Source organism: Mya arenaria, chromosome 4 (genome assembly GCF_026914265.1).
Source record: "Mya arenaria isolate MELC-2E11 chromosome 4, ASM2691426v1".
In the NCBI taxonomy this organism is placed as follows: domain Eukaryota; kingdom Metazoa; phylum Mollusca; class Bivalvia; order Myida; family Myidae; genus Mya; species Mya arenaria.
The window spans coordinates 38,431,324-38,444,524 of record NC_069125.1 but is presented as its reverse complement, the minus strand read 5'-3'; the positions used below and the strand labels follow the sequence as shown (position 1 = coordinate 38,444,524).

The following is a 13,201-nucleotide window of genomic DNA, read 5'->3' as shown; positions in this document are numbered from 1 at the left end:
AAAAACTGCAATTTTATTTAATGTGAACGAGTTCCTTATACGGCCAACATATTAGTAATCACCAAGGATACATGATTAGAACGTACAATATAGGTACTATAATATCAAAAAGGTAGTTTGTTAATGCTCACAATTACTGGGGACATCTAAAGGAGGTCAAAATAAAACAATTTGTTCGGTTTTAACATTATTTATTCATATGATGTTAATACATCAGCATAATAAATGTATACATGAATAAGACTGAAGACGTAGCTTAGAGCTTAAGAGCTAATATTAAGACATCTCTCCTTATATTGTGACGGTCAAGCAGTTGTGTGGTAGCATGGCGTATTATATTGACTCTAAACACATAGATATTAGTACAGTAATTTATTCGCATATAACTCAATAAATAAAACTTCCAGCAATTTATATTATGCAAATATCAATATCATTTCATCGGTTATTTCATTCTTAGAAATAAATATTATATCTCAAAGTCAAGCCAAAATCCCAATGTAATCCCATTACAATATTATGCATACAGCATAGGATTTCTGCTTATTTGTAATTCTAATAATAAATATGCACCCTGACCCAGTAAAAACTCTTGCAAGAACTCCTGATATAAGAAAAACATGATGTTATATACATAAAGTGAAGTCCCGCTAACAAGTGAGCGTAACCATTCGAAACTCCTCAGTCATTGTTATCGAAAACAACCTCGGATGTATTTGGACGGTTTACATACTCAAAAAGAGGTACGTTTAAGTCCGCTGCAAGTAGATCGCGTAGTAATTTTCTTTAGCAGTTAAACTTCATGACTTAACTCTTGGGAATCTTAATTATATTTGCAATAATACAGTTAACTGTCAATAAATTTCAATTTAGATCAATAAATACAACTCTAAAACACTACATTTAATTAATGATATAATTAAAAAAAATACGAACAACTTCAACTGATGTACCGGCATACATCCGAGGTTGTTTTCGATAAAAATGGCCGAGGAGTTCCGAATGTAGCGTAACTTGGCGAAAAAAAAGCGTGAAACTGCAAGATTTTTTGAATAACTGAGGCTGCGAAAAATGGAGGAAGTTGCATTGGTAGCGGAATTCCGCAGATCACGGCAGAAATATCTGACAGAATTTACGAAATTAAGTTAAACGTATGGATTTTTAGCTTGCATTTAATCAACAATATATTAGTCGACAGCTACAATAATATTATCTATAGATGTATCGTCTGATGTAAACATACAAGACGTCAAAACATGAAATGGTGACGCAACAGCAAATAGCACGAGATCAAAGATGGCGGACACTATGAAACAATATGAAAACTTTATCGGAATTTGTTACAATCGTGGAACAATTATTTGAAGACTGTAAACAATGAGTCGGTATAACAACATCCCAAAGGTCAGGTAATCGTATAGTACTAGCAGTATGTACATAAAATCTTACTTAATCATAATAATTAGTAAAATGCTGCTACCGTTAACATTCTGAACAATTCTGAGTCAGAAAAAGCCTATACTAACAATATCATTAATACATCGATATGGTAAAGACAACTTATAGCAGTACAGACTACGGTACATGTCAGAAATGATCACATAAGTAACGAAGAGACGATTTGTTGAGGGGGAAACAGAAAACACATTAGCTGGCGCTGATGGTGTTAGTCTAATGCGGTGGTTGTTTTCTGTGTCGCTGGGGCTGATGTCACCAATGGCGGCCAGTCCATTCTCAATAGGCATCACTCCCGGTGCCTCTTTTATCCTGTCTATAAGATAAGAATGTTAGAGAGCAGTTATGTAAGAACAATGGCTTCAATTATGACATACAAGCATTACAGTAATACACAATTATTGACTGATTATGAGGTATGGGCTATAGAAAGCGATAATAATCGAGAAGAAGTATCAGAAAACGGGTTATACGGCAATGTCATCCGTCTGTGTTTTATTATATAATTTTAATGACTAAATGTTTGTCTGCGAAACGCCAAAAATGCCGAGCGTACAAATATCACAATCAAGGAACAGTTCTGAGAAAGACTGCTCACTGAATACAATTTTTGGAAAATAATGGCAATGAACACCACCGATGACCATGTCAAAATAGCTGACCATGATCCCTGGAAACATTGAACCGAGTGTGTCATTTGTTTTTCACCTACATGCCTCGGCCATTTTCCATCGAAAACAACCTCGGTTTTTTGCCAGTACATAAGTAAAAGTCGTTCGTAAAATAAACAATAACACTAATAACTAGTTGTAGTGTTTTAACGTGTTATTTGTATTTCTGTGTTCAAATTGATTCTCGGTGAAGCATACTATTGCACAATTATTTAATAATCCTTAAAGTCCATACTAGGTTAAACCGCTAAATTGAAATAACTACGCCTATCTTCTTGCAGCAGCATAGTTAAATGTTAAGAATTCTGATATACCGCCCATATATATGCGAGATTGTTATCGATGGTAAATGGACTAGGAGTTCCGATAACTTCATGCTTTAGTCTGGCATGCGACACGCCATGTGTATTACACTGGAGACGCAACGGAAATAACGTCCCGTTACGCACTTGGGTTTGTTTATAAATTTAGCACTTTTTGTTGGTGTAAATAACTTTCTATATAACATCTAAACAATCCAGTTAAATCCAGATGGGACAGTAACATTCCTGCTTGAAACTTAATTAAATGAGCATAACAAATAAGATTTACAACTTGTTTCCCGATGCTGGACATCATCTTTCGAGCCAGCTCTATGTCACTGTTCGCCTTTTCATCCATCTTGATTATGCATTTGTCAATCTGATCTTTTGCCGGTTTGTTTTGTGGTTCAATCTCCAACACTTTTTGGAAATCTTTCTTTGCTGTTTCATACTCCCCATCTGCAAAGTTTGCCTGAAATAAGATTTATTTATAAAATCACCAATTTCAAAGTAAATATTTTAAAAACTAATGCTCAATACAGTTCAATTATTGTACATTATATTTATGTAAAAGAAATAAATTTATTATATTATATTTCACGTTTAATCACATGCACCCTACCATGCCCCTTCTTAAGTAGGCCTTCAGATTATTTTCGTCAAATGTGAGAGCTTTATCACAGCAATCACGAGCTTTGGAGTTTTTCTCAACCTTAAGGTAAGCTTTTGCCAGCCTCAGATTGCCTGTAGAAGAACGAAGTAAATGTCATAATTATTTTTCATAAAATTAAAGCATTGAATATGCTGTCATAATAAAAGCATGTATTAAATATATGTGTAGGTCATTAAAAAAATATTGAAATATATACAGAAGTGTTTGTAACGTCATCCTTAAAATACTTCTGGCATGACAGGCTTCAACACAAACTTTATCTCTTCGTCTGTTGGCCGGCAATATTTCCTCCTACTACTTCAAAAGTGAGAAAAGAGTTATTTTCATGGTGTCTGTCAGACAATATATATTTAAAGCTGCACTCTCATATATAAACCGTTTTACAACTTTTATTTTTTGTTTTGGAAAGACCAAATTTTTGCGTAAATATCTGCAAACCAATGATAAAAGATCGCAGATTTTCATATTTCCGTTCGAAAATTAAGAAAATTGCATAAAACATCATTTTTAATCTTAAATATAAAAATCTGCGATCTAATGTTTTGTCAGCAGTCTTATATAACTGGTTTCCATGCATTTTCGAAAAAAATGGTTCGTTCCAAGACATAAAATAAAAAAAAATGTCAAAACGTTCAATCTGTGAGAGTGCAGCTTTAAAGGATGATGACCAAAGTTTCACCCGTCGTGTACATCACTTTGCGTATATCCCGTCTTCTCTGCTCTCCATCACACTTAAACAGGTCGTACTGTAAGAAGTCTATATTCTTCTAGTAAATTCATATCAGATGTATTTGTATATCAAATTTATGTCAAGGTATTTTAACCAAATATATACCAACATGAAGTTTATTTCATCTACATTTCTCCTCTTTTCACTTTATACACGTGCCATTTGAAAGTTTATATACATGTAAGTGGTATATCAATTATGGGTTAAGATACATGTAACGCTATCTTACCAAAGACGACTAAATCGCGCCTTCTCTCCTCATCCTCTCCCTCTAGGTCGTCCTGTACATACTCCAGCATCTTCTCGTATATCGTAGTCGCTAATTCGTACTCACCTCCCTGATGAAAAATATATCATTCCAAAAAATAATCTCAAAGCCTTGTGTTTTATTTTTTCTCAAAAAATCGTTTTCGTATCAAATTTTAGCAAGGATGTTTTGGTCATTAAATCGAAACCTGGTTTTTTAATTTGTGCAATCAGTCTTTTTTATGGGTGTCCAAATGCAAGCTGTGTCCTTGACCTTGTTCAAACCAACTCCAAGTCGACATGATTTGCTTTATACCAATTTCGATAATTCGTATCTTTAGTCAATGAGCCAAACTGTTTTGCAATTGTGAGTGATAACTTCTTTGGCCTTGACCAAACTAACCGGAAATGAAATCCAAAGGCATGTATATGTATTTAATTTAATCAATCCCAACAGAAGCTATTGAGCAGAAACTGGCCGTCTATATGGTTAGCAATAGTCACCCTTTACATGTTTGATAATCTCATATGTAACATTTAACAAAATCATCATTGCTAAGCACATTTTCTGGCTACCAAGTTACATTCGAATATCTTCAAAGGTTTTCGAATTATGGTCAATTTTGAAGTTTTTACGTGACATGGACGTCAAAGACAACGCAATATGACTTTTGAATTTCGTGAAATGATTTCTTTTGATATGGATACTATCCACAAAAATGGTTTGCAAAAGGAATGAGTATGGTGTCAATTATATAAGACATCGAAGTAAGAATCGCTTATTTGATGACAAACAAACAACTTTTCTAAATATCTCACCTTGAAGTGTTTTTCCCCGATTTCCTTGTACTCAACACTTTTGTCCATCTTTTCTTTGTAGTCCATCTCCCAGTATTCCTTGACCTGCACATCAACAAAGGATACTTATAGAATAGCATGTTTAGTACTTAATCTGATCAAGGGATCCCCATATAAATCTTCGTAAATAATGTATTTCTCTATTTATATGCAATAAAAACGAATAAATATTTCATGCATATATCCTATTCGAGTTAATGTAGTTTGTTGATAATGTTAAGAATTGTATCCAGTTTTTTTATTTGTATAATGCAAAACGTTTGATATTTTTTTGTCTTAATTTTAACAATACCCTTTCGATTTGTTTCATATTTATCCAGAACGTGAGATCCTTGTTGGGCCCGATGTCATACTTCTCACAGCCCTCTTGTCCAAAAGCCTGTCTAGCTGCAAAGAAAACACGTGCTTCCTCGCCAGTCTTCCAGTGTTTCAGATAGCGCTGAAAAAAAAGAATAACATGCAATTTACCATGTAGATAATGGCATGAATTAAAGTTCTGACCTAGAACACAACAGCTACCACAAATATATGTCTTCAATGCTATAGACTGTTCAAGTGTTTTGAATAATTTATTACTCGCAACTGTATATGCATTTTAAGGGCCTAGTCACCAAATGGTCCCAAAATCAGCAAATGCAGTATTTCCTAAAATGCCTAGAATTGTCAATACAAACTGGTTTGAAACATATAGTACATCACTTAACATGATTAAAACAATATTTTGCCACTATCTCTGCTCACTCGTTTAAAACTAGTGCATAATGGTTTCCCAATTTAAAGAGTGTATATTTAGCATGTGCTAGTCACATGATTAGTACATATACATATACCTACGTTATTTTTAAATTTACTGATACTACGTGGTAGAGAAACCCAATCGGATTGGAAAAATACGCAAAAACTGCGATCCATGTGTCGCAATCGATGTGACACACTAGTAAGTAAATGCAATGCGTTGTACACGAGGCTTACAATTGTATGTAAGTTTATGACAATTTTCTTGTTTTCTTGGAATTCAAACATCTGGTGTCTAGTCCGTTTGAGTTGTGAACATTTAACATTGACTGTTATTATAAAACACATATATTTATATAACAAAGAGTAATCTGAAAATTTGCATTTTCCACATTTTCACAAATGAAACGGACGAACCGTTTCAAACTATTTAAGCCATAATCGAGCAGAAAACTTCTTCGAAAAGCCAAAAAATAGCATCTCAGTGTTTATCTATACTTTAATATTTCTTTAAGCTCGGTCTCGACGAAAGCTGACAGATGATAGAAGCACGTTAGCGTTATATTCATGGGTAGAAACCAGTGCTCTTGTTCTTTTGAGAGGCCATGAGAAAGGATACCATGACGGGGATCGAACCTACACAGACAAGAATTGCGTTCAAGGTCACTGTTACCTTGGCATTTAACCCGATGCCCCGTAAATCAATAGGGATATGTACTGGTAAGGCCCAACCTCCAAGACAAGTTTGAGGGCTATGGGTGCAGGCATCGAATTATCACTCGGACAACCTTTTCACATTCAAGGTCACTGTGAGTTTGACCTTTGGCTCGATGACCCCTTAAATAAATTGGGAATGTCTTTTGGTCAGGCCCAGCTGCCATGTTAGGTCTGATAACCATAGGTGCAGACATTGTCAAGTTATTACTCGGACAATCGTTTCACATTCAAGGTTACTGTGACCTTGACCTTTGACCGATGACTCCTAAAACCAATGGTGGTCATCTACTGGTCAGGCCCAGCCTCAATATAAGTTTTGATGATCATAGGTCCAGGCATTGTTGACTTATCACTCGGAGAAGCTTTGTCAACCTTTACGCATTTAAGGTCACTGTGTCCTTGACCTTTGACCTGATTACCCCTTCAATAGGGGTCATCTACTGGTCAGGCCCAACCTTAATGTCAAACTTGATGAGCCCTAAAATCAAAAGGGGTCACCTACTGGTCAGGCCCACTTTCCAAGTCAAGTTTAAGCGTCATGCGTGTAGGCATTGTCCAGTTTATCACTCGCACAACCTTTTAGCATTCAAAGTCACTGTGACCTTGACCTTTGACCCAATGACCTAATAAATAAATAGGGGTCATTTTCTTCTCAGGCACAGCCTCCATCTGAAGTTCGATGACCACAGGTCCAGGCATTGTTGAGTTATTAGTCGGACAAGCTTTGGCTACATTTTCCCGTTAAAGTTCACTGTGACCTTGACCTTGACCCGATGACCCCTAGGTCCAGGAATTGTGGAGTTATCACTTTGACGACCGAGCGACCGACATGTGCAAAGCAATATACCCCTCTTCTTTGAAGGGAGAAATAATAGAAAATGACTGATCACATTTATTTTCCCAGTACCTCAGTTAATGGCGGAATATCACCGCTCACAAACCTAAATATACGGTAGCTGTCACCACCAACCAACCTCAATAAATGGTTGGATGTTATGCACCATATTCCATACTGAAATAATGGAATGCAACACTCCGCAATCTCGATAAATGATCGAATGCCACACTCCACTAGCAGTATGCATTTGCCAGTTAGCATACAGGCGAATGCGTCTTCACGAATGTCATTAAAGGGAACCGTTGAATATTGGTATCCTGTGACTGCAACACCTACTTGAAACAGAAACCTTATGTTGGTACTCTTTTTATCCAAGAGAAAGCACTGTTACTGTACAACAATTCCTACTGTAGTAGTCAACAATTTAGGTGTAGTAGTGGTCAAAATTTGATATAGAAGACACTGGAGATATTTGGACATTTTTTGACCCTATAAACTTTAAAATCTGGATTTTCATTGAAAAGGCTGCTTTTCTGTTGATTTAGTTTTCATTCTTTGGTGGTTTATTCGAAACTGAGTAAGACACACCTCAAAAGTGTTTTCACTCATAATTTCATATATTATTTAGGACATCCACAGCATGTATGTGGTATCTTTTCCAGTATTTTTCATCTCTATATATTGACTTTTGTACAATGGGCTAGTTCAGTGGAAAAGTATGATAATTAAATTCAATATCGGGTAAACCAATTTAATTCGACAAACTAAAAAATATAGATAATTACGTTAACCTTTGAGTCTATAAAAATATCAATAATTCCTTTAGAAGTGACGTATAAGAAGAATTGAATTCATAAAGTATAACCTTTACTCCCTTGTTACTTAAAATAGACAATAATATTTTGCTGTATGGCATATATAGCTTAAGAAAAGGGATATTTCAGATATATTTCTAAACGTAGAACAGAAAGTTAGCCGTCGTTGTTGTAGGTCAATCTCTCGTGTCATAACTGTTGACTGCTATTATAGCTTATGCCACGAACGTGCTTTTCTTGTGGATAAGAAGGGTCCCAGTATCAGGATTATGTTCCCATTATGTGTTGCAGTCGCAGGAAACCAATATTTAACAATATTTAAATCCATTCGTTCGTCTATGTGCATTGGCCAATGCAAACTGCAATTGATGTATAATTAATGTCGCCTTTATAGTCTTATTTCATTATTAAAGTACAATTATTATTAGTAGTAGTAGTAAAATAAGTTGTGTATTTTGATAAACACCGTAATCAATTAAAAGTATACACTTGCCATAGGGCACCATTTAGGCTAAGGCATTATGGAATAACCTTAAGGTGTACACACAGACAAATGCGGTAGTCATTAACAGAAAAGGCACAGAGCAATTGCATGAAGGCACTTATCATTTCGAAGAATGCACTTAATTGCAAACAAAAGTGAGAAATGTCATAAAGCAGCATGCATAAACTGGCAGATAAACCTTTATATAATGTCCCACGTATTACCTCAATCTTATAATTTGGGAATGCCACACAGCACATACCTCAATAAATGGTGGAAGACCATGTTCTTCAGATGATCCCTCACCCATTTTAAATTTGACATCTTTGTCCATAAACACTCGCTTACCACACTTTCCCTTGATGTGTACTGCAACAATGTAACAGACACATATGTAACGCTTTATTATATAGCATTAATAAAATGAATGTTCTGCGTTGAAATGCGTTGATTGATAATGGGCATTTATTGAAAATGCCATAAAATAAAATCAAAGTCAACAAGAAAAGGTTGACAAGTGTTACGTTATGTTTCCCATAATACAATACCTGGGTGTGTAAACAGCCCCCCCCCCCCCCCCGTTTATGATACACAGAGAAATACAAAGTTGTAAATAACGTAATATTATGGCAGTACATGTATAAACAGGGAAGTAATACATTTTGATGAAACACAAGTGATAAAGAATCAAATGAAACAAAGTAAAATGTGTGGCACCCTAGAGAGTCAAACTCCTTTTTTCAAGATGAAAAAGAGGTGGAGGACATGGAGGTGGTGGCTAGTTGCAAAACATAAACCAAATTGTCGAACGCTTCTATTATGCCGAAGTAAACAAAGGAGATGCCTGAAGCAATCCGATTGGTTTACAGAGATCACATGAGAGGTCAAGTGACCTGATAAGCACGTGTTCCTAAAAGTCTCCTGATTGGCTGATCGCGGTCAGCTGACTGATAAAGACACTGCTTATGTTGCACAATGACATAAAGAATTTTATGTGTAAATAAAATATTATTTATAAATTGTAAACTTATAAGGTTATAGATGCCGCCGGACCGCAATCCGGATAAACTAGTAACTTGGCATTGGTGACGCAGAACGTGGATCAATTTGATTAGGGTCCCTTTCCCCCAAATGGTTTGAAATAAACATGAGTAAAGATTGACTATTTTCAATAAACATTAGTTTCCAATATAAACATGCAGTGGGAATTAGCCCCGCACATAGCAACCATGTATTTATAAAACAATATAATTATGATAAAGAAATTTGACATCGGTTCACATTATATAAGTAACATCTCTGTAATACTATTTTGAATTGAGGCCAAAAGTTTCTGGGGATTTTTTAAAGTGTTTTTCCTTTCGGTTGCCATGGCAACCAGACAGATACCAATTTTATCAAATAAAGAAAAGTACCACCCAAGGAACATTCCGGTCAAGTTTTGTTGAAATAGTTCCAGCGGTTTAGGAGGAGAAATTGTTTGAAGAAAAAATGTTGACGACGGAAAATCAACCTATCACAATGTCATAAAAAGGCACTTAAAAGATTATTGTGCACTGCACATCTCCCGAATAAGTTCTATCTGTATTTGAATTTTGACGAAAATTCCACATTCTTCTAGTAATGCTCTTAGACGAAACATAAGTATGACTATTAAGTTATTAACAAAGGGCAATTTCTCGAAATATTCTGCAGCCGGAGTTATGGCTACTGTGCCTTGCACTTCCCCTCAATGAGATATAGCTGTATATGATGTTTGAAGTCAATACCTCAAAGACATTAAAAGCAATGCCCAGGACAAGATTGTCCAAACGCACACTTTTCTATACACATTTTCAAATTTAAAAATATTTGAAGTTCATATATAGAAAATCAATTCAAACTCAATGACGGAGATTGCATACCGTTTCTATAGAAAGAAAACATCACAATTTTAAACAAACTCCACACAATATAATGAGTTATAACCCTTTCTTTACATAAAAGGTTTTTCGCTCATTTCAAGAACATTTTACTTTCATAAGATTGATATTTTTACATAAATGTGAAGAAATCAGTCCCTTATCATCTTAAAACATTTTATCTTTCTAAAAACACAGGAATAGTTTGAATTGTATCTTTATGTTAAATAAACTACCTTTCAGCTGAAAAAGAAGCGAAAAGAAAACCCTTAAAATAACATCTTCAATGAATGTCGGCTCAATGAAGCTTTCCATAAGTTATCTGTTTAATTCAGTTATATTCTAAACACATTTCCGTAACTCAACGGCTTATGCATTTCGCATTGAATTTGCATTGATTAAAATGCGAGATACTGAAGATATTTCGATTAGCAAGCATGTTACTTTTAACTAAAAAACAATTGCAAAACTTTTCATATGTTTAAAGACATGTTCAGCTACTATCTAATCTATAATCTAACATTTTTTTATATTTTCAAAATCAGTTTTTTGGTTTTCTGGGTTACCATTTTAAAGTTACCATGAAATGTCAACAAAATGTTAAACAGGAATTTCTAATGCAAACAGGAAAGATTGCAAGAAGTTTGAAATGTTTTTGACAAATTTATTTCAGAATGTATTCTTTAGTGACAATATTATATGAAAAGTGGTTCGAAAAAAATCGTGGTAATGCTTAAAATGTATTTTTACTTACACTCTACTGGGCAACCATTGCTTGGATGGAGGAGACCTTTCCCTCTCACTAACACTTTTTTCAACACGGATTTATCTTGCTCTGACGATATGTCTGCACCTATTAAATCGAAAGAGTATTATCTTGTAACGAATGTAGCTACACTTTTTGAGTTGATAAGATGTATACACACCACATATGTGAATTCACTATCATGAGTTTATACATGTACAGGACTGCGTATCAAAAAAGTCCATCTCGTATAAAAACATTTCGAAGAAATTTATTTATGCTACAAGTATATCAGTACCTCTACATGCATCATTTTTTTTTCTTTACAAAACTGATACCCATAATAAATCTGAACAAAATATTTGTTTATCATTGTGTGTACAACATCAATATTCAATACTTATGAGAATTTAACTGTTTTGAAGAAAAAAAGAAGCTTAATCCAATATAACTACTTCACATGTTAGTCACACAGTGTAGTAAACTTACACTCTACTTTGATGATTTCGATATCAAAGAGAATATCGGTGTCTAGAGGGACACTTGGGGGAACACTTTTTCCGAACCCATACTCAGGTTTGATGAATATCAATGATCTTTCTCCTGGCTTCATGGTTAACACTGCCAATTCAAAACCTCTGATTACCTTGCCTGTTGAACATGAAAAGAAAACAATAAATATGTGGTTGATGGATACAAGTAATTTATGTGATAAGAAAAGCATTGGTTCTTCCCTGTAAAAACAAAACAAAAGGCCCTTCGTATCCATGACTTTAATGCTGACAAAACAAACAATAGAGATTTTAACGAACTTTTCTTTAACAAACAATTTTGTATTTCTCAAATGTTTTTTTTTTCTTTCAATCATATATTTTGGAAGAAACGGAAAGGTTTTTTTTACCTTACGAAGGAAATAAGCAAGTAACTAATGCTGTTTATCTTGTGAATACCACCTACCTGAAGCTTGACAATGATTTTGAATATAGGATGATTCAACTCAATACATGAATGATTAAGCAAGTATGAATATTTTGAATGATCGTGTCCTAGGGTAATTAAACGGCTACACGAATACACGTGCCAAGGAAAAAATATTATTCCCATTATTTTTAAAACACATGTACTGTATATGTGACTTTAAAAGTTTGACTCCATTTCCACACCCTGTGAAAGTGCCGAGAATAAAAAATGATTTTCATTATTCTTTTAATACATGTATGTGACTTTAAAAGTTTGGCTACCGTAATGTTTCTAATCTAGCCTAACAGATATATTTTACCTTTTAAGCACTCATATTCAAACGGTTTTCCGTCTTTCTCTGTTGAGTCAAAAATGTATTCCTTTATCATTTTATCGCCTAAGTATGCGGTATACTTGTAGAAAACTTTGTCACCCTCATTCGGGTATTCGCCGCCTTTCCCTTGTGTTAACATTTTTTTTACTATTCCTTTATCTTTGTTCGGTGAAAGGTCGGCAGATTCCCCGACCTTCAAATTAAAGGCTTCTGGACACCTTTTTAAGTCAAACATTTCCGCCATTATGTTTTTATGAATGCTTTAGCAACAGACTGTTGTGGTTTCGGTTCAAACTGTATTTAAAGTGTAACTCTACTTTCGATTTAGTGATCTTGGTCGGTTGGCTGCTTGAGTTGCAAATGTCCTCGATTTGGTAATGTTTAGAACCCGGAGTAGACCGGCAATGTGGTACTAAAGGTGTTTACTTTTCATATATTATTTATCTGAAATAATACGAATAATTTCAAGTGAAAGTAAACTAATTTAAAACAAAACATGTATTTGATTAAAAATCAAACATGGAAAAACACACCAATCTGGTCACGTAGAAATTTATTTGGACCCAGGGCCCAAATACATCATTGGTAGTAAATCTACAGTAGAGTGTAATTTGGAGTGCTTATTCGGTATAGGTAAATAAAGCTTTTTGGGTATTTGATTAAGTGGTTTATCACATGTTATTTTTTACCCATCATGAATTAACTTTACTTAGATTTTCATTGAGGCATGCAAGCAG

At 34.6% G+C, this 13,201-nt stretch overlaps 1 protein-coding gene across 1 annotated transcript; it reads right to left on the bottom strand.

The window, feature by feature from the left end:
• Window positions 1-184: 184 nt before the first annotated feature.
• On the bottom strand, window positions 185-12,795 carry LOC128231761 (peptidyl-prolyl cis-trans isomerase FKBP4-like). The gene is made up of 10 exons (XM_052944942.1): window positions 12,450-12,795; window positions 11,660-11,821; window positions 11,180-11,278; window positions 8,787-8,893; window positions 5,228-5,374; window positions 4,897-4,980; window positions 4,061-4,169; window positions 3,051-3,172; window positions 2,718-2,900; window positions 185-1,771 (listed from the first exon to the last, which is right to left on the bottom strand). The coding sequence occupies exons 1-10, from the start codon at window positions 12,706-12,708 to the stop codon at window positions 1,763-1,765; spliced, it is 1,281 nt and encodes a 426-aa protein (XP_052800902.1). The 5' UTR covers window positions 12,709-12,795; the 3' UTR covers window positions 185-1,762.
• Between the last annotated feature and the right edge of the window lie 406 nt (window positions 12,796-13,201).

Excerpts from the sequence above, each read along its gene's own strand:
- LOC128231761 (XM_052944942.1), bottom strand. The coding sequence starts at position 12,708 with ATGGCGGAAATGTTTGACTTAAAAAGGTGTCCAGAAGCCTTTAATTTG. Across the intron at positions 11,822-12,449 it reads TGAATATGAGTGCTTAAAAG|GCAAGGTAATCAGAGGTTTT; the intron begins GTAAAATATATC and ends CATGTTCAACAG. Across the intron at positions 4,170-4,896 it reads TCGGGGAAAAACACTTCAAG|GGAGGTGAGTACGAATTAGC; the intron begins GTGAGATATTTA and ends ATTTTTCATCAG.